General features: G+C 42.4%; 2 protein-coding genes across 3 annotated transcripts; one reads left to right on the top strand and one right to left on the bottom strand.

Annotated features, from left to right (window-relative positions):
• The first annotated feature begins 211 nt into the window (after window positions 1-211).
• Window positions 212-5,246, top strand: ALKBH2 (alkB homolog 2, alpha-ketoglutarate dependent dioxygenase). Its single transcript, XM_059485214.1, has 3 exons — window positions 212-428; window positions 1,567-1,765; window positions 3,376-5,246. The coding sequence occupies exons 1-3, from the start codon at window positions 212-214 to the stop codon at window positions 3,719-3,721; spliced, it is 762 nt and encodes a 253-aa protein (XP_059341197.1). The 3' UTR covers window positions 3,722-5,246.
• A 1,297-nt stretch (window positions 5,247-6,543) lies between these two features.
• On the bottom strand, window positions 6,544-21,821 carry USP30 (ubiquitin specific peptidase 30). 2 transcript variants are annotated; one of them, XM_059485212.1, is made up of 12 exons: window positions 21,687-21,821; window positions 19,577-19,762; window positions 18,209-18,312; window positions 15,644-15,805; window positions 14,979-15,021; window positions 14,631-14,725; window positions 13,519-13,578; window positions 12,413-12,499; window positions 11,849-11,929; window positions 10,863-11,082; window positions 10,196-10,322; window positions 6,544-8,960 (listed from the first exon to the last, which is right to left on the bottom strand). In XM_059485212.1, exons 1-12 carry the CDS (start codon window positions 21,784-21,786, stop codon window positions 8,723-8,725), a joined length of 1,503 nt encoding a protein of 500 aa, XP_059341195.1. In that variant the 5' UTR covers window positions 21,787-21,821; the 3' UTR covers window positions 6,544-8,722. The 2 variants fall into 2 exon arrangements, with proteins under 2 accessions (XP_059341195.1, XP_059341196.1); XM_059485213.1 differs by having other exon boundaries at window positions 15,707-15,805.
• Between the last annotated feature and the right edge of the window lie 418 nt (window positions 21,822-22,239).

Raw genomic sequence — 22,239 nt, 5'->3', positions numbered from 1 at the left:
GCGGCCGGGGCTCAGTGAGGGGCGGCAGCGGCGCGGAACGAGCGGGGGGGCGGGACTCGGATTTGGCGCCAAAACCGCGCGCGTGCGCTGGGGGCGTGGCCAACTGGAGAGGGGGCGGGGCCTCACGTGCTCCCGTTTCCCGCGGGATCGCGGCGGATCGCGGCTCCCGTTCCTTCCCTCCCGGGCATCGCTCCCGGTCCCGGGTCCGGCCATGGACGCGTTCGTGGTCAAACTGCCCCGCGGGCCGGCGGGGGATGGCGGCGGCAGCGGCGGGAAGAGGCCGCGGCTGGAGGAGCCTGGCCCGGAGCGGCCGCCGCCGCGGGAGATCCGCGCCGAGGGGCTCAGCTGTGATTACCGCATCCTCTTCGGCAAGGCCGAGGCGGACGAGATCTTCCAGGAGCTGGAGAAGGAGGTCGAGTATTTCGAAGGTACATTCCTGCCCTGTGAGCGTGCTGCAGCACGGGCTGTCCAGGGAGGCCTCCCGAAGGGCCTGGAAAGGGCTCCTGGAGACCCTGCTTGGGCAGGAGTGTGGCCTGGATGACCCCCCTGGTCCCTTCCACCCTCAACCTTTCTGTGTCCACCTGTATTCCCCTCCATATCCCCCTTCCCAGTGAAGCATTTCCCTGCCCAGCCCACCCAGGTGGGTCCCAGGGCTGGGCACAGCTGGTGGGCACTGGGAGGTTCCTGCAGCCACCCGGCGTTGGCCCTGAGAAGCCAAGGGACACAGATCTGATCCTGCAGGGTTGATTTTGCTGAGCTGGAAGTGTTTGTTAAGGGATAGTCCTGGAGTGGTGGCTGGAATTTGTTGGAGGTGCAGTGTGTGAGGGATGTGATGTGGGAGGACAGACAGAATCCAACTTTGCTGGGACACAAACCCTGGGAGCAGAGGTGACAGCTTTTGGGTTGTCATGAGCCTCCTCACTCCTGTTTGGAGATTCCCAGGAGCTGCAGATCCAGGAGAATATTGGAGTGTGCAGAGATTGCAGATCCAGGAGAATATTGGAGTGTGCAGAGATTCCCCGGAGCTGCAGATCCAGGAGAATATTGGAGTGTGCAGAGATTCCCTGGAGCTGCAGATCCAGGAGAATATTGGAGTGTGCAGACATTCCCAGGAGCTGCAGATCCAGGAGAATATTGGAGTGTGCAGACATTCCCAGGAGCTGCAGATCCAGGAGAATATTGGAGTGTGCAGAGATTGCAGATCCAGGAGAATATTGGAGTGTGCAGAGATTCCCAGGAGCTGCAGATCCAGGAGGATATTGGAGTATGCAGAGATTCCCAGGAGCTGCAGATCCAGGAGAATATTGGAGTGTGCAGACATTCCCAGGAGCTGCAGATCCAGGAGAATATTGGAGTGTGCAGAGATTGCAGATCCAGGAGAATATTGGAGTGTGCAGAGATTCCTAGGAGCTGCAGATCCAGGAGAATATTGGAGTGTGCAGAGATTCCCAGGAGCTGCAGATCCAGGAGAATATTGAAGTGTGCAGAGATTCCCCGGAGCTGCAGATCCAGGAGGATACTGGAGTGTGCAGACACAGCACAAACCCAGGTTTGATCCTTCCCCAGATGAGATGACAAAGCTGCAGGTGTTTGGCACGTGGCACAAGATTCCCAGGAAGAAGGTGACCTATGGAGACCCTGGCCTGTCCTACACTTACTCAGGGGTCACGTTCCACCCCAAGCCCTGGATCCCGGTGCTGACCCGGATCCGGGAGCGCGTCACCTCGGAGACGGGACACGCCTTCAACTTCGTCCTCATCAACAGGTACAGCCCCTTCCCACCAAGCAGCCTTTTCTTCAAATATAACAAAATAACAGCCAAATTTTTATGTTGGAATCTGAAATGCAGGCGACTCTCAGGACTTTAGGCCTGTAAGATAAAGCTTAGGATCAAACACAGGAGTTAAGACCTTTGGAAAGGCTTCCAAACTTAAGTAGTAGAGGCAAAAATGTGGATTTGTGGTTTAAAGCAGAGACACTAATGAAACTAAGTAAAACTAAGTTTAAACTAAGGAAAAGAAAGTTGAGAATTTTAGAGTTTAAAATACAGAAAATATAAAAGTAATTAGAAAAATGAACAAGTTTAGAATGCAGCACTATAAATTATTATTAAATTAATTAATTATTATTAAATTAATTAATTTAATAATTTGATTATTATTAATGACATTATTAAATTATTTAATTAATATAGTTATATATTATTGAATTGATTTATATATAACATATTTATATTATTGAATTGATTTATAAATAACACATATGTATATTATTGAATTGATTTATAAATAACATATATTTATATTATTGAATTGATTTATATATAATGTATATTTATATTTAATATAATTAAGTATAAAATGAAATATAAAATGTAAAATTAATAAATAGGTAAAATACATAAATATATAAAAGTAGTTAGAAAGATAAACAAAAAGTTTAGAATGCAGCACTATAACTTAATTATTATTAAGTCAATTAATGATTTTATAATTATTAATGAAAGTATTAAATTATTAATGTAATTAATTTAAAAATATATTAGTGGAGTTATATACAATATATATTTATATTTAATAAAATTAAGTATGAAATTAAATATAAAATGTAAAATGAATATATAGCTATACATAAATATATAGAAGTAGTTAGAAATATAAACAAAAAGTTTAGAATGCAGCACTATAAATTAATTATTATTAAATCAATTAATAATTTTATAATTATTAATGAAATTATTAATTTTAATGTACTTAATTTAATTATATATTAAATTGATTTATAGATAATATACATTTATATTAAATATAATTGAATGTAAAATTAAATATAAAATATAAAATTAATATTATAGTTATAGTACATATAATATATAAATATGTAAATATAAATTATAAATATATTAAGAGTAAATTAAATAGTTAAGTGTAAAATTAAATATAACATAAAACTTGTATATTGATAATATAAAAATATATTAAATATATAAATATAAATATATAACTAAATTTATAAAATATTAATATATTAAGAACAACTATAGATAATTAAGTGTCAAATTAAATACGAAGTTAATATATTTATAAATATATTTATTATATATTAATATAACAAATATAATATATTAATTTTATTTATTTGTTTGATATATTTATAATATAAAATTATATTTTAATAAGATATGTCTAAATATTTTATAAAGTATACAAATATAGAATTATGAAATATACACATATTCATATAAAATGAAACACAAAATTAGTACATATTACATTAATTATAAGTAAATATTTATTTAATAATAATTATTATGTTAATAATAATTAATTTAATGATTAAAATTAAACTAATGCCAAGCCCAGAGTTAATTCCCAGGTACAAAGACGGCCTGGACCACATCGGGGAGCACCGTGACGACGAGAAGGAGCTGGTTCCCCTCAGCCCCATCGCCTCGGTGTCCTTCGGAGCCTGCCGGGATTTCGTGTTCCGGCGCCGAGGCCGAGGCCGGGGAGGAGCTGCGGGCCCGGGGAGGATCTGCCTGCAGCTGGCCCACGGCAGCCTGCTCCTCATGAAACACCCCACCAACGTGCACTGGTACCACAGCCTGCCCCCACGCAGGAGGGTGCTGGCCCCCCGGGTCAACCTCACCTTCAGGAACGTCCTGCCCGCGTCCCAGAGGGGAGACGTTCAGCCACGGGGGCCTTTGGGCTCTGGAAAGTGAATTTAGTTCCTGCTGGAACTGGGGATGCGCCTGCTCTGAAGTTTCAGTTCCTGCTGGAGTTGTGGAGTCATCTGTTCCAGCAGGTGAATTCTGGATTCACCTCCTGGTCCATCACCTAATGGACAAAATTTGCTGCTGAAGCCTGTGACCACCAATCTCAATGGCAAGGTTGCTTCTGGGAATGTTGCTCTGGTCCTGCTGATCCCTGGTTTTGCTGATTGTTCCCCTTGTTTTGCTTGGGGAGAAGTTTGTTCTCAGCTGATCTTTAGCTAAGCAGTGTTCCAAGATGAAAATGCTCCATAGCTCTGAAAAGTGAGGTTTTAGTTCCTGCTGGAACTGTGGATTCATCTATTCCAGCAGGTGAATTCTGGATTCACCTCCTGGTCCATCACCTAACGGACAAAATTTAATAATTTTGCTGCTGAAGCCTGTGACCATGATCTCAATGGCCGAGTTTTTTACTCTGGGAAATGTTGCTCTGGTCCTGCTGATCCCTGTTTTTGCTGATTGTTCCCCTTGTTTTGCTCAGGGAGAAGTTTGTTCTCAGCTGATCTTTAGCTAAGCACTGTTCCAAGAAGATGAAAATGCTCCATGGCCTGGAGGATTTTGTAGGAGCAGTTTGTAAACACTGTGAGCCACAAGCTGAGATTGTGTAAAGCTGATATTCTACTGGTGGCACTTTCTGTCAATGAGCTCTGGTTTGCTTGGGGTTTTTTAAATTAAAATAAAGCAAAATGAGCCTGACATGAGAAGGAGAGTTCTGAGCTGTGAGGACAGGGTGTAGCTGGATCTGCTTGAATTCCTCTGCTCCTGAGGAAGGATGCTCTTGCAGGAGAAGCACAAGATTTTTCCTCCCTCAGGTATTTTGTACAAAAACCAGGCAGTAAAAACTGCCCTTGTGGGGAAGAAATGGGTTGTCCCATTTCCACTGGAAGGTTGTCACTTTCCAGTGGAAAGTGAGAGTTTATTTTCCTAAATAAATTCCTATATAAATTTTAGAGTTTATTTTCCTAAATAATTATCCCTAGGGATCCCCTCCTGACTGCCTGAAAGCCACCACCTCCCACACCCACAGGGAATCCTGCTGGAAATGAGGGAATTCTGTCCCATCCCCATGAGATCTTGAACCATCAAGGAATGGAAACTTCTGGCTGAGAATGGGAACCAAATCCTGTGTAACCTGGCTCCAGCTTCTGGAATTAGTGCTGGGCTCTGGCCTTCAGTGCTGGATCCATTATTCCTGTGGAATTAAGGCCTGGTACTTCCCACCCTCTGCCACTCTTGAGATGCTTTGTGGAGCTTGGAAATCTTTCTTATCCAGGGCTTGTCAAGTGTTGTTTCAACCCCCCCTTTGGCTCCCAGCTTGGTGTTTGTTTCAAGACATTCCCACACTTGATTTTTCTACCAAGTTTGTTCTTTTATTGCTACTGTACAGTTACAAAAATACCCTGAAGTGGAAAAAAAGCAACTTCAAACAGCAGTGCAGTGCTTGGACTGGAACAGACATTTTTAAATTAACACACAAAATAAAGACAAGAATAATCCAAACACAGAAATGTCATCTTGGAGCTCTTAATTCTTTACAATTCATTAACATCTTCTCCACCATGGCAGCTTGGGAGGGACGAGTACCAGAGTTTGAGCCTTGTGGCTGCACAGAGCCCTCCCAGAGGGGAGGTTTGGCTGGAAAACACAGAATTCTGTGACCTCTGGAAAGACATCCCAGTGATCTCCAAAGGGGAGGCTGGGCTGGCAAACACAGAGCCCTGCAAAGGGGAGGGCTGGTTCCCAAACACCTGCACAAATTCCAGTGATCTCCACAGGTGTGGCTGGCTGGAAAACAGATCCCAGTGACCTCCAGAGGGGAGGATGAGCTCCCAAAGCCCTGCACAGACTCCCCAGCTCACAGGGGGCTGTCAGGATCTGGCACAGCTCAGGGCCAGGACTGAGGTGCTGGGCTTTGCTCCCTTCCTCATCTGAGAGTTAAGCCAAGCTCATTTACTCCTCCCCACCAAGCAAAGCCAAAAAAAAGGCTCAGTCCTCCCCTTGACAGCCCTTGAGGGAGATCCAGAGTCAATCCACAGCCCAGGGAAACAGCTCTTGGCAAAGAAAACCTGCTGGTCCCAGCTGCCAGATTTCAGGTTTCAGTCCATAGTGTGCGTGTCCTCTGCCCCTCCTCCAGCACAACCAAGGGGCTGCTCAGCTGAACCCCCAAATCCAAGAAACCCCCCCCCAAATTCAGGAAAACCCCCCCAAGCAGAGCATTGAGCCTGGAGAATGCAGGACTGCCACTGCTGGCACTGGAAATGGTTTCAGTTCTGGGCTGCAGGGGCAGATCTGCTGCAGGGAGATGTAGGGGTGATGGTTTTCGATGGCTCCCAGTAGGGAGGGCTGGCTCCTTCTCCAGCTCTGTCAGCTCTCTTCCTTCATTGGCCAGAGCAAATTTTTGGCATTTTGCATCCTTTTTGTTTGTTTTCTTGGTTTTTTGTAAATTAAAGCAGGTTAAAACCAAGCTACTGCTCATGCAGCACAGCCAGGAACCAGGTCCCAGTCCAGCAGTGGATTTATCAATATTTATGTACTAATGAGCATTTACCTGGGCCAGGAATTGTGCTCCAGACTCTGGAATGATGAGTTATGTAAATAATTTTGCATATCCACCTATTTTACCACTCCTGCTTTGGATGGTTTGGAGCCTCTCCTGAGGAAGTGGGAACACCCCCGAGCTTTGGGCAGCACTGTGAATTCATGAGGTACAAAGTTGCCCTAAAAAAACTATTTAAGACAGTTGTTATTTGAAAACTTCACACTGAAAAAAAAAAAGCTTGTCTAATGAGGCATTTTTCTCCTCCAAGCTTACAAGGACAGAAAAGAGCTAAAAACAACCTACATATTTTATTCCTGGTTATTTAAAAGCAGGTTTTTAAAGGAGGACTTTTGCTGCTTTTCCCTCTGTGCTTTGGGATTTTTTTAAATTGTTTTTTTGCACATCAAACAATCCAGAGCAGCAGAATTCCCCTTATTTCTATTTACAGGGCAGCCTGGAGCTGATGCAGGATTCCCAGATTTCTTCATGAGACCAGTAAGTGCCCACCAGTCCTGGCCCTGTTGTTTATATTTCATTTAACAAGGCCAGGGGCTGCAAGCCAGGAGCATGGATCCCAGTGCTGGGAATAGCAAATTCCAGCAATAAAATGGGAAGGGCAAGTCTAGAACAGTTACAGCAGCTTGGAAATCACAGCATTAAAAGTTGTAGTTGATGCTACAAAACAACTGGATTCAACAGTGCTGAAGGAAATGACAACACTGAGCACTAGCAAACACTTCCATGTGCTGATTCCAGCTAGATTCCAAAGGTATGGAGCAATAAATTAAGGTTTCAGCTCTTAATAGATACAAAATTATCTCCTGGATAAAGCAATTTAAATCAAGAGAAGGAATTTATAATATAAAGAAGTAAAGTGGGAGGAAAATTGTGTGACCAGGGAAATCTTTTGGATGGGGGACAGTTTGTGGAGATGCCTTGACTTGATGGGTCAGGAGGAATGGGATTCCATGGGTTCATCCCATGGGTGTGAGGCATTCCCAGGACACAGTGGGCATGCAGAGGGCAGGGCCAGTGGCAATGCAGCTGCTCAGGGAAGCTCAAGGCACTTTTGTGTCTTAAATCACTGCCAGCAGCAGCTTCCCATCACCCCCTCCCAGGGCTCCCCACTGGGAATAGAGCCTGGGGATAAAATCCCTGCCTGACAGACAAGGGCTGCTCAACACTTGGGGCTGGAACAGCTCTGGGAATTTTGGTACAGAACACAATTCCCAGCCATTGCCACAGGGAAGGGAACCTGGAGGGGCTGGTGCATCGTGGAGAGGGATTGGGATGGGCAGGGGCTCCTCAACAGCAGCTTGACATCAACTCTTTGCAGGGCTCTCCCTTGGGAAGTGAAATGTGTGGGATGGGATGAAGCATCTCCCTGGGAAAAGTGCGGTGTCAGGACACGGACCAGAGCCTTGGGACAGGCAGAAAACACTTCTCAAACACACCTGGGGCTGCACGGTGCTGGAACAGCAGGACCTGGGTACAAACCACAACTCCCAGCTGCTCCCACCGGGAAGGGAGCCTGGACAGGGAGAGGTTTGCATAATGGAGAGGCTCCATCCAAGGGCTTGGACCATTCCAGGGGCTGAGACTGTCCCAGGAGCTGGGGCCATTCCAGGGCTTGGAGCATCCCAGGGGCTGGAACCATCCCAGGGGCTGGAACCATCCCAGGGGCTGGAACCATCCCAGGAGCTGGGGCCATCCCAGGGGCTTGGATAATCCCAAGGACTGGGATGGTCCCAAAGGCTGGGATGGTTCAGAGGGCTGGGATGACCCCAAGGACTGGGACCATCCCAGGGGCTAGGATAATCCCAAAGGCTGGGATGGTCCTGAGGGCTGGGATGACCCCAAGGGCCGTGAACATCCCAGGGGCTGGGATGAACCCAAGGGCCATGCCAGGGCCTGGGACAGTCCCAAGGGCTGGGATGGTCCTGAGGACTGGGGCGATCCTGAGGGCTGGGACCGTCCCAGGGGCTGGGACAGTCTCGAGGGCTGGGATGACCCCGAGGGCCGTGACCATCCCAGGAGGGTCCCAATCCCTCTCCACGATCACCCTTGGAGATGACGCCAAGGGCTGGGATGATCCCAAGGGGTGTGGCCATCCCAAGGGCGGGGATGACCCCAAGGGCTGGGATGATCCCGAGGGCTGGGATGACCCCAAGGGCTGGGATGACCCCAAGGGCTGGGATGACCCCAAGGGCTGGGATGATCCCGAGGGCTGGGATGACCCCAAGGGCTGGGATGACCCCGAGGGCTGTGACCATCCCAAAGGTTAGGGTGACCCCAAGGGCTGGGATGATCCCGAGGGCTGGGATGACCCCGAGGGCTGGGATGACACCAAGGGCTGGGATGACCCCGAGGGCTGTGACCATCCCGAGGGCTGGGACTGTCCCAGCAGCGCTGTCTCAGCTCTGGGCCGGGCTCTGGGGCTGGCCCCGGCCGTGCACGCGCTCGTAGAACAGCAGGTAGGCGCTGGCTGCCAGCACCTCGTGCAGGCTGGCCCTGCGCACCGACTCGTCCGAGATCCAGAGCCACTGGCTGCCGCGGGCGCCCGGCGCGCGCCGGAAGGTGACGAAGTGTCCCGAGTGCATGTCCCCGTGGTGAACCACCACGGCCATCAGGCGGTACAGGTACAGCGGGGCCCTGCGGGGACACGGGTCAGCCTGGCCACACACACACAAACACCAGAGCAGCCACAATTCCTGCCTGAGCAAGGGGGTGGCTCCCTATGTGGCTGCTCTGTTCCTGCTCTAGTGAAAGGTGTCTTTGCCCATGGCAAGTGGTGGGATGCGATGATCTCCAAGTTCCCTTCCAACCCAAATAATTTTGTGATCTAAACTGCTTTTTCCTGCTGCTCCATCCCTGGAAGTGGGTAGGAAAGGCATTTTGTGCTTTTATTGTGAGCCAGCAAAGGCTTCCTGAAGTAAGGAAAGCCCTGTATTGTCACAGACATCTTTTATGAAAAATCTTTTTTTTAGGATTTTTCCTCCTGAGAAGCTGAGAGGCCTCAAGAACAAAATGCAAACAATGGTTATCTGCTGCTGTGGAATGCAACAAGTAGATCTGTGATTGGTCTCATGGAGTTGCTTCTAAATAATAGCCAATCACAGTCAGCTGGCTCAGACTCTATCCAAGACACAAGCCTTTGTTATTATGAATCATGTGGCTCCTTGTTCACCTATTGAGAATTTGTTTCTTTCTTATGACCAATGGGCAGTGAATGTGTCTGTTAAATAAATGTAAATATCGTGAAAAACTATAAAGGCAAAATGTTGCTATGATAAATCTCTCTTATGCACCTTTCTGATGGAGTCTTGGTGTTTTGCACCATGTCACGCTCTATAGTGGCATTAAGTGTCCAAGGCCAGGTTGGATGGGGTTTGGAGCAACCTGGGATAGTGAAAAGTGTCCCTGCCCATGGCATCTCCATGTCTCCTTTCAACCCAAACCATTCTGGGATTATGGGATTCAAACCTGCTGCTCCATCCCTGGAAGTACTCAAGGACAGGCTGGACGGGGTTTGGAGTGACCTGGGACAGTGGAAGGTGTCCTTGCCCATGGTAAGTGGTGGGATGGGATGATCTCAAAGTTCCCTTCCAACCCAAATCATTTTGTCATCTAAACTGCTTTTTCCTGCTGCTCCATCCCTGGAAGTACTCAAGGACAGGCTGGACAGGGTTTGGAGTGACCTGGGATAGTGGAAGGTGTCCCTGCCCATGGGAAGGGGCCTGCACCTGGATGGTCCCTAAATTCCCTACCTACCTAACCCATTCTGGAATTCTATGGAAAAGGATTATCAGCCTCAGGACAAGGACAGAAGAAAGGGAGACAATTTGAAGGAAAGAAATGAAGAGAGAGGGTACAAATCTCTAACTTACCTGCACTCAGGGAATGCAGCAAGTGGGAAACTTCCTGGGGACATTAAAAATGAGGGAGAGGAGGAGGAGGAGGAAGAGGAGGCACCATTCATGAAGAGAGGTTTGGTACCAGCTGGTTGTTCTGCATCTGCCAGAGGAAGGAGAAATTTAGGGATTTAATTTGAATGCTGTTGCTAAGAACAGAATCCCTGCTCCTCAACACAGGATATGTAGGTATTTCATTGATTTTTATATCCAAAGGCAATGGATATTTTATTCAAATTCATTTTACATGACAAATATGGAAATTGCCATGTGTCCAAAATCCCAACTAAAGGAATATTGAGCTGTCTAAGAACACACCTCCTACAGCTGGATTTTCCAACTATTTTTGAAGAATCCACCATTCCCTCTCACTTGTCCTGAAGCCTTGGAAGAGATCTCTAACAAGAAAAACCCTGGGACATCCCAAGTTCAACACTCCTTTGGATATATATTTTTTTAAATATATATATATTTAGTAGGATAAAATGAAATTTTCCAAACTGAACTGTAAATTTAGGAAAGGCAAAGGGATTTCTGTCCTCTTTGCAGAGCCCCACATCAAGATGCTAAACATGGCTTGATCCTGCAGAGATCCCTGACATGCAGAAAGAGCTGAACCATTTTATGGGCAAAAAAATGGTACCTGAAGGTTTCCCTGCTCTCCCATCCCTTATTCCAGGGGTTGTCTCCTCAGGGTTTTTCTGGCTGAGCTGCTCCTGGCAGGATTTGGGACCAGGAACTCGATATTTGTAGATGTCCATGACCAGGAACTCGTTGAACTGGACGTGTTCGTGTCTCTTCAGGGGAGTGCCTTGGTTTGACCAGCTCAGCCTTTGCAGGTGGATGCACAAACACTGGGGCAGCTTCAGCAAAGGAAAATCCACATTTTCCATGGAAAGAAACAGCTGGTAAGCCCAGGGAATAAGGAAATGCATTTCCCTTATCTCTGTGTAAACTCAGTGGCAACAGTGTCCTTAAAATGTGACAATAATTCTTGTGAGATTCCTGATCTCTCCTAATCCCCAAAAATTAATGGTTTTGCACATGGGAAAACAAAAAACATTAAGTGTTACAAAGAGCTGAAATTAAAAATAATTGCTGTAGCAAGAAGTACATTATTATTATTATTATTATTATTATTATTATTATTATTATTGGCACCTGAGGCTCCTAATTACACACCACTGCTGGTCTCTGCATGACAGGATTACAGAGCAAAAAAAAAAGTTTTTTCTTAGAAATCACACCTGATGTTTACTCACCAGCTGTACTAAGAATATTTTAATTTCTCTCAAATGAGGAATTGCTAAAGATGCTACAAATCCTGTAAATATAAATCAATTTGCTCACTGAAGAGCAAATGTAAAATTAATGTAAAATCTAAGACATGACACTGAGCCAAATTCACATTTAAGTGTTTTTCTAAATAATATTCACATCCTGTAAGTGTTTAATGTTTGATGTTTTGCTGAGTTGAGGCCTCAATGCCCACAGATATTTGCCAGGTGAGTTTACTTTGAAAAATAAAACATTTGTGGTCTAGCAGCAAGAAATGGACACAACCAGCTCCAAGGGAGAAGTTACTGTGAAAGGATTGAGGGGATTTGGAGGAGATTTTTTTTGCCTCACCTTTCCTAACTTTAATTGCTTAACAAATGTTGTTCTCTGGTTTTCTATGCTCTGTCCATTCAGAATTCCTTGTGCCTGGATCTGGAATGAAAAGGGGAAAAAAATAAAGGCACCTGCAGACAGGAGCAATTTATTGTCTGGTTTATGCTCAGTGCATTAATCACACCTAGGAATGCTCTTCAGAATTCTTAAAGGATTAAAATTCTAAACCAAAATCAAGCAGAAATGAGAATTTAGAGAACTCCATTCAGAACTGCACTCATTTGCCTCTTTTGTTCATTTTTAAACAGAATTGATTTTTAATACCAGAGCAAAAAATTATCCCTGGTGACACCTGGCAACTACAGAATAAAATATTTGTAGATTTTTGTAACAGCAGTAGCAAGTAAAGCCTCAAATACTTCATGAGGTAAGAACTCCTTGTTAAATATCTGAAATCCCAGAGGTTTTCCCCAAGTCCTGAAGAAAAAGGAGGTGGAAAGTGAAACCAGGATTGTGTCAGCAGGCTCAAAACTGAGCAGGCAGGTGACAGGAGTTAAAGTGACAGGAATCAAAGGGACCTACTTTGGTGCAGTTGTCACACACAACATCCTTGACAGACTCTGAGGAGATGAAGTGATGGAGGCAATGGTCCAGTGTCATGGGACGACCCTGAGGGCCAAGAAAAACCGGAATTATTTGCAAGAATTTTAGGGTGCATTCCACTGGATTTTGGGAAAGCATTTTTAATAATTTTTTCCATTAAAAAACTACAGAACTGCAGATTTATTTCATGAAAGAACTGAGTAAATGGTTTTGGGTGATCATGGAACTGTGGGGATTCTCCTTTAGCCTGGATTAAACATGGAAAAGTTTGCAGCTTTTTGGTAACAGCAGCAGTGATTCCCTGTGTGAGCCTTTCAGTGGGATTTTTAAACAGGACAGATTTCTGTCCTGTTCCTATTTATCTCTCATTCCAGCACTTCAGGGGTCACTTCATGCTCTCTGGCCCTCTCCATAGCAGAAATACAGCTTTTAGTGGGATTTAGGCCTCCTTGCTGCCCTTCCTCATATCCTGCCCTGCCAAGGACTGGATAAAACAAAACACAAAGAGCAGAAGATGTGTCCAGATTTCAATCCTGGCTGTCCAGGAGGGCATTCTGCAAACAGCAATCACAATTTCCATGAGCTGTGGAAAGAAATCCCTACCAGACATGAAGCAACAAACTCTTACAGTCCAAAAATATCCTGCAGATGATGCCCTAAAAATCCACAATGTTTTGTCATTGTGAAGTTTTTCAGAGCCAGAAAGAAATGGAAAAATTTTCCAGTTGAATTCACCCCCTGGTAAAGCCTGGATAGGGTAAGGTGTGAACTGCCACCTTGCCAGCCCTTGGGATATGATCTGGGCTCTTCAAATTTGTGGAATTTGTGGAAAAGACCAAAATTTTGTGGAATTTGTGGAAAGGACCAAATCCTCCACCAGGAGAAACAGAAAGCTCTGCTGGCATCACCAAGTTCTGCTTGTTGGGCTCATCAGAACCTCTTACAGCAGTTAGGGAGAAGGTCCTGCAGCAGCACAGGGTTGAAACACAGCAGGAAAATCAAGTCCTGAAGGAGCTCTGAGTGTTTTCTGCACCTGAGGAAGGGCTGGGAAGGGCAGGGAGGATCAGGAGCAGGGGGATACGTACCCACACAGCTGCTGGAATGCTCAGGGAGAGGCTGTCAAAGGTGTCAAACCTCACAGGGCTCTGCAAGAGAACATTCCAGAGCCAGCATTTATGTCAGTGATGCTTTCAGTTTTAGCTTTCATGTTTTTCACATTCTGCACTGCATTAGGATCTAACTCTGAAATTCATAGAAAGTGTTAGCAAGTTCTCCTCACAGTTCAGTCAGACACAACAATTCTTCTCCAGCCCCAGAACCAAGGATACTATTACAGCTTCTAAAAAGTGTAAACAACAAAAAGGCCCAAAAAGTCCAAAAAGTGTAAATTGAGGAGAGCAAACTGAGAGGATGAGACTTCATAACCTGAAGTGGTAATTGGACAATTAACCCCAATATGGAAATGGACTTTAACTTATAAAAAAGTGTGAAAATTCGTGACCATCTTGGGTGTAGCCCTGCCCAAGGTGTATCCTGTGAAGGCCTTTTTAATAAATATTTACTTTATTCTTTAACAATGTGTAGCCTCTGTTCTAAGTAGCCTTCAAGGCATCATCAGTCTCCAAAAAATCCAACCCAGCTCTCCCAAGGTGAGCCTGTGCCCTGCGCTGTCCATAATTCCCTGGTGGAACAGGATCCAAACCCCTCAGTTCCCCAGGGAATATCAGCAGTGTTCTGCTCAGCCTCTTCCTCCTCCCCATTCCAATTTGTTTGCAAGGTTTTAGGAAATAAAATGCAAATGTTTTCTTGGTTTGGGCTGTAAATGAAGTTTATTTTCTGGATTTTTTCCATTGTTCAGGTTGTCTGCATCTCCTTATTTGGGATAACTGGACTTTGCAAAATGTGCTGAATGAACAGCAAGTCCTAAACTCACCCAGCTGAGTGGATTTTCAGTTAAAATTATTAATTAATTGTTAATTCATTAACAGAATAAAACAACAATTATTCTGTTTGATGAGGCAGCTGTTAGCCCCACAAGGTGCATCACATGGATTTTTTTTTTTAGTCTATTTAGGGATAAATCTTTGTTCATCACCAAGGGATGATGGTTCCAGGAAGAATTCTGAGTGCTGGAAATCCCTCCTCACACAACACAGATATTAACAATAATAATATAAAATATTATCTATTTCCACACCTGGTGCTCACAGTGTTTGCAGACCATGTTGCTGGTCAGCCTTCCATGGAAAGGGTGCTGGGATTTCCAGTGGTTGGACACAGGGGGAAGACATCCTGCAACACAAAAATTGTCCTTGGATTTTCCATTCATCCACTTCCATCATTCCAATCCCACACTTTTGCCCTTCAGTTACAAAATTAATGCCTCCACAGCACACTTTTGTCTCAGTGATTAATAATTAATTGAGGTTTATTTATATTTTTGATTTCTATTTCAGTTCAGCACAAAGATCAATTAATATTATCCCTTTAATAAACAAAACTACCCTATGAATATTCAGAATATCCAGAAGGGATAAAATCCTACCTCTTGTTCTGCAGCTTATTTGCTTTTGGATTATTTCTGGTTGCTACAGAGGGAGATAAAAACATTTCATTAACCCTACCTCAGCAATATTGAAAAGATTCAGATATTTAATACATGAAGTATTAAATGTGCTCCTAATTCATCCCTAATTGTCTTTTCTGCCATTAGAAAAATTGCGGCTCTTTATATTTGTAAGAACAAAAAAAACCTGGAACAAAACAAATTTATAATTGACAATTGCTCATAAAAGGAATCATTAATCTGCAGAACTCTCTACCTCAGAAAATGAAAATGGGAGATTTTGTCTTTTTTTGGTCTATATTTTAGGCAAAACCAGATATTTTCCATCTGCATCAAGCTTATCAGCAAGCTGGTGGGTAAGATCAATTTTACCTCCACAAAACTCTTCCAGAAATGCCCTTTTTGCACTTTTCAACCCTTTTTCAGGTGGGAAATAAAGATCAGAGTAACTGCTTGGAGGGACTTAAATCCCTACATCCCATGGATTTAGGGATGCAAAACCCTCAGGAAAGCAAGAACACTGAAAATTCAGAGATATTTTCTTCGGAAAACCTGAGAATTCTTTAAATTTGACTTATTGATGAGTCCTTATCAAATGATTAAAGAACAGCTTTGGGAAGAGAATCAAAATATCCTAAATATACATTTTCTACTTGGGAATCTGGGCAGATGACAGGAGTTTCTGCAGAGGAAATAAGGGGGATCACCTCCAGAGAATGCACATCAAACAGATGGGTCACACGGGGCTGACGATCCCGCTCGTCCTCCAGGGAAGAGGTCAGGACATGGAACAGCTCGTGGGCATCCTGGAAATGCAGTCAGGGAAAAAAGACATCAAAAAACACCCCAGGAGGGCTGGAATTCCACAGGAAATTCAGGAAAAATTACAGCGCAGAGACTGGATTTATTTTTATATTTGTTTTTAATTTATAGCTATATTTATGCCTATATTTATACTTACAAATTTTATGTGTATAATTTAATATTTTATTTATATTTACATTTACAGGTATATTTATATTTGTGTTTATGTTTATATTTATAGTTATAGTTAAGTACATCTAAAATATATACTCTAGATCTTAACATATAATATTATATATATAAAATATGTAAGTACATACTAAATATAAATAATAAAGAAAAATAGTTTCTAAATAAATATATTGAATACGTTTATTCAATTATATATATTTAATATATATTATACTTTATAAAATTATATATTGCTATTATATATAATTACTATAATATATAACTTTTATATAGATATATTGTATACATTATTATAATATATTGTAATTATATCTAATGCATATAATCATTATTATATATTATAATTATATATGTTATTATATACAATTACTATTATATATCACTATTACCTATTAACCCGACTACTACTACTACTATTATTATTATTGTTGTTGTTGTTGTTATATTTGTGTTTATATTGAATCTATTTTGTTGTGCCCAAAAGCTTCCTAACAGCACAAGGTACTCAAGACATTCTGGGCCATATAAACTCACAAAAAATGAAGACACTTGAGAGTAAAAAATACCCCCAAATAAATTTCCAAATCCCTGTTTTCCTGGATTTTGAGGGAAATATCCTTGGAAATCAGTAACATATTTTAGGAATGGAGTTGATTGATGGAGTACATTGGCAATACTGACAAAAATTGCAAATAATTAGGATTACTGAAAAGATGAGAAGAGATCCATTATCCAGAGGGGAATCAGGGATCTGCTGTGCTTTAATATTCCTGGTCCTGTTGGTAAGGACAAGGTTTGGAATTCCCTGAGGAATTCCCAGCCCACTGAGAGCCCCATTTCCAAGCTGTGAAGTTTCCCATCAGTTTTTGGAGCAGGATCCAGCTCTGTCACTCCAGCCCTGAGGGTTTTCCTGCTGCACTCACCTGCTCCTCAAAGGAGGAGATCTGGTAAGGACAAGGTTTGGAATTCCCTGAGGAATTCCCAGCCCACTGAAAGCCCCATTCCCAAGCTGTGAAGTTTCCCATCAGTTTTTGGAGCAGGATCCAGGTCTGACACCCCAGCCCTGGGGGTTGTCCCAGCTTGCTGCACTCTCCTGCTCCTCAAAGGAGGAGATCTGGTAAGGACAAGGTTTGGAATATCCCAGCCCACTGAAAGCCCCATTCCCAAGCTGGGGATGTTTCCCATCAGTTTTTGGAGCAGGATCCAGCTCTGTCACTCCAGCCCTGAGGGTTTCCCAGCTTGCTGCACTCACCTGCTCCTCAAAGGAGGAGATCAGGTAATGACAAGGTTTGGAATATCCCAGCCCACTGAGAGCCCCATTCCCAAGCTGGGGATGTTTCCCATCAGTTTTTGGAGCAGGATCCAGGTCTGAGAGCCCAGCCCTGGGGGTTGTCCCAGCTTGCTGCACTCACCTGCTCCTCAAAGGAGGAGATCTGGTAAGGACAAGGTTTGGAATATCCCAGCCCACTGAAAGCCCCATTCCCAAGCTGGGGATGTTTCCCATCAGTTTTTGGAGCAGGATCCAGCTCTGACACTCCAGCCCTGAGGGTTTTCCTGCTGCACTCACCTGCTCCTCAAAGGAGGAGATCAGGTAATGACAAGGTTTGGAATTCCCTGAGGAATTCCCAGCCCACTGAAAGCCCCATTTCCAAGCTGTGAAGTTTCCCATCAGTTTTTGGAGCAGGATCCAGGTCTGACACTCCAGCCCTGGGGTTTCCCAGCTTGCTGCACTCACCTGCTCCTCAAAGGAGGAGATCTGGTAAGGACAAGGTTTGGAATATCCCAGCCCACTGAAAGCCCCATTCCCAAGCTGGGGATGTTTCCCATCAGTTTTTGGAGCAGGATCCAGCTCTGACACTCTAGCCCTGAGGGTTTTCCTGCTGCACTCACCTGCTCCTCAAAGGAGGAGATCAGGTAATGACAAGGTTTGGAATTCCCTGAGGAATTCCCAGCCCACTGAAAGCCCCATTTCCAAGCTGTGAAGTTTCCCATCAGTTTTTGGAGCAGGATCCAGGTCTGACACTCCAGCCCTGGGGTTTCCCAGCTTGCTGCACTCACCTGCTCCTCAAAGGAGGAGATCTGGTAAGGACAAGGTTTGGAATATCCCAGCCCACTGAAAGCCCCATTCCCAAGCTGGGGATGTTTCCCATCAGTTTTTGGAGCAGGATCCAGGTCTGTCACTCCAGCCCTGAGGGTTTTCCTGCTGCACTCACCTGCTCCTCAAAGGAGGAGATCTGCCACCTGTTCATCCTGAGCACCTCCAGCAGGCAGCTGGCATCCAGGACGTCGTCCTCTGGCACCTCCTGGCACGACAGAGCTGGGGAGGGGAAGGCAGGAGTGTCAGGAGGAGCCAAAAATGGGAAAAATCAGTGTTTTATGGGGCTAGAGCACCACCAGCCTCACACCACTTCCACAGGAACATCGCAAGGCAGAAATTTCCTTTATGTGAGGGAAGCCAGGGGGTCTCTTGAGGGTTTCAGAGATTAATTTAGACCAAAAATTAATCACCTTGAGCTTAAAATCTTAAATATTTTATAATAATATTTTGTATTTTACATAATATGTATTACATAAATTTATTTATACAGTTGTTTATTAGTTTATTTATCTATTCATTAATATAATTTGTTCATTATATAAATTTATTATATAAAATAATATTATCTATTTTATAAGACAAAATTATACTTACATAATATTGTATATTTTATAATAATATTTTGTATGTTATATAATACTATTATATGAATTTATGTATATAATATAAATTTATATTTTAAATTTATAATTAAATATATATTTATATATATTATATATAAATTATATCTATTTGAAATTATATTCTAAATTTACAAATTTATAATATAATTTATAAGTTTATCAATTTATTTCTATAATTTATTACATAAATTTGTTATATAGAATTATATTATTTCTTTTATGATAACTAATATTTAATATTTTATAGTTTATATTTTATAATAATATTTTGTATGTTATATAATACCTATTATATCAACAGGTATTAATATAAATAATAATTATATATAATTAATACATATAAATTTACTTACATAACTTGTTTATTTATTTTACTAATTCATCTATTTATAGAATTTATTTCTAATATGAAGTTATATAAAAGTATATTATTTTTATAATAATATTTCATATTTATATAATATTTTATGTTTTATCTTTTATAATAATATTTTATGTTTTATTTTTAGAATAATATTTTATTTTAATTTTTAATATCCAAAACCTTACAAAGTATGGTTGAATAGTCCCAGGTTTCTGGAAAAATAGTAAGCTCGGGGAAAACAAAAAAGCTTAAATTATTTGCTAATAATTTTTAATAGAATTCTAAATTCCTTGAACTCTATGGAATTCAACCCTTCTGTGAAAGGTGGCTGAGCTTTGCCCAAGGCATTTCAATTAATCTGAAAATTAGAGAGGGAAATAAAGCAGGGAATACAAACCCCACGAGCTTCTTTCTTTGGGAAAAGAGCCTAAAAACGACAAATATTCTCCTTAAACATTTAACCCTTGGCGTGCCACAAGAGGAAACGTCCCAGTACCTCTGAGGAGCTGCAGCAGAGTCACTGAGAGGTGCTGGGGCTGCTCCTGGGGCTGCTCCTGCTCCGTCCTGTACTGGGCTGTGAACTCCTCCAGCCACCTGATGAACGAGGGGCAGGAGGACAGGCCCTGCAGCAGGGAATTCATGAAACACGTGTTGCCCAGGTTCAGCAGGCCTGGCACAAGCCCTGCAAAGAGAATTGCAAGAGTTTCCACCACGAAATCCAAGGGCAAACATCCTGGTCTTCAGTAGGAATGCTGTGTAATTACAGAAAAAATGGATTTCTGTTAGTTCTGTTTTCAATTTGTGGTGTTTCAGTTCGTTTTTTATCATCTTTCCAAAATTTCACAATTTTTTCCAGTATCCATATAATTAATATGGTGTATATATAATTAATATGGTGTATATGTGTATAATATGCTGTATATGTGTAATATGTATATAATTAATATGATGTATATATAATTAATATATGGTGTCTACATACCTAATATATGGCAGCATTATATATTAATCAATATATATATAATTAATATTATATATATATAATTAATATATGGTGTCTACATAACTAATATATGGTGGCATTATATATTAATCAATATATATATAATTAATATGATGTATATATAATTAATATATGGTGTCTACATAACTAATATATGGTGGCATTATATATTAATCAATACATATATAATTAATATTATATATATATCTATAATTAATATATGGTGTCTACATAACTAATATATGGTGGTATTATATATTAATCAATATATATAATTAATATTATATATATATATATAATTAATATATGGTGTCTACATAACGAATATATGGTGGTATTATATAGTAATTAATATATCATTAATATATATAATATAATTCATATACGGTGTATATATAATTAATATTGTGTTTATGTGTAGTATGTGTATAATTAATATGGTGCATATACAATTAATATATGATGGTATTATATATTAATATAATTAATATATAAAATGTGTACATATAATTAATATGGTGTATATGTGCAGTATGTGTATAATTAATATGGTGCATATACAATTAATATATGATGGTATTATATATTAATATAATTAATATATAAAATGTGTACATATAATTAATACGGTGTGTATGTGTAATATGTGTAGAATTAATATGGTGTATATATAATTATTATATGGTGGTATTATATATTAATATAATTAATATATAAAATGTGTATACATAACTAATATGGTGTATATGTGTAATATGTGTAATATGTGTATAATTAATATGGAGTCTATATAATAATATATGGTGGTATTATATATTAATTAATATATAATTAATATATATTATAATATGTATCATAAATATATGGTGTATATGTGTACAATATAGTGTATATGTGTAATATGTGTATAACTAATATATGGTGGTATTATATATTAAGTAATATATGGTAGTATTATATATTAATATAATTAATATATATAATGTTTATATATAATTAATATGGTGCATATGTGTAATATGTGTATAATTAATATAATGTATATATAATGAATATATGGTGTGTATATATAGTTAATATATGGTGGTAATATTTATTAGTATAATTAATACATTAAATTATTATATAATATATTTATATAATATAGAAAATTAATAATAACAATAACATATTAATTAATATATAATTAATTAGTTAGTGTAATAGAATTTCGTTTAACAAAGCAGTTATTCCGCATTCTGAATTCCTTCCTAAAATCCCACCCAGCCAGCGGGAAAAACGGGATCAATCCCGTGCCGGGGCGGTTCCCGGTACCGGTACCCCCAGTTCCCCCGGTACCGGTACCCGCAGCCCCCCCGGTACCGGTACCCCCAGTTCCCCCGGTACCGGTACCCGCAGCCCCCCCGGTACCGGTTACCCCCAGTTCCCCCGGTACCGGTACCCGCAGTCCCCCCGGTACCGGTACCCGCAGCCCCCCCGGTACCGGTACCCGCAGCCTCCCCGGTACCGGTACCGGCAGCCCCCCCGGTACCGGTACCCGCAGTCCCCCCGGTACCGGTACCCGCAGCCCCCCCGGTACCGGTACCGGCAGCCCCCCCGGTACCTCTCCGCCGCCGTTTCCTGCCGCTGATGGGGCCCCACAGCACATAAATCCCGGCCGCCAGCGCCGCCGCCGCGCCCCCGAGCACCCCCCAGCTCCGCATGGCTCGGTGCCTGCCTCGGGAAAAACGGGAATAGGGTCAGGGGCTGCGGGAAAAACGGGAATAGGGGCAGGGGATACGGGAAAAACGGGAATAGGGTCAGGGGATACGGGAAAAACGGGAATAGGGGCAGGGGATGCGGGAATAAGGTCAGGAGCTGCGGGAACCCCGAGAGCCCTCAGCCCCCCCGGGCCTGCCCCGGTAACCGGAGCGCAAAGAGAATGCGGATATGGGAAAGGGGAAATGGAGCAGGGAAAGGGAAGGGGAGAAGGGAAGGAGGAAAGGGAAAGGGAGAAATGAAGGGGGAAAGGGAAATGAAGGAGGTGAGGGAAGAAAGGAGACGCTCGGCCGAGGTTCGCCGCGATCAAGCCGAGGTCCCCCCGCCCGCCCTCCCCTAGGACCCGGCCCCCTCCCGGCTCATTCCGAGCCCCTTCCCGCTCCGTCCCGACGCGCTCC

Source organism: Ammospiza nelsoni, chromosome 18 (genome assembly GCF_027579445.1).
Source record: "Ammospiza nelsoni isolate bAmmNel1 chromosome 18, bAmmNel1.pri, whole genome shotgun sequence".
In the NCBI taxonomy this organism is placed as follows: Eukaryota; Metazoa; Chordata; class Aves; order Passeriformes; family Passerellidae; genus Ammospiza; species Ammospiza nelsoni.
The sequence above is the reverse complement of the archived record's forward strand: the minus strand, read 5'-3'. Positions and strand labels throughout refer to the sequence as shown.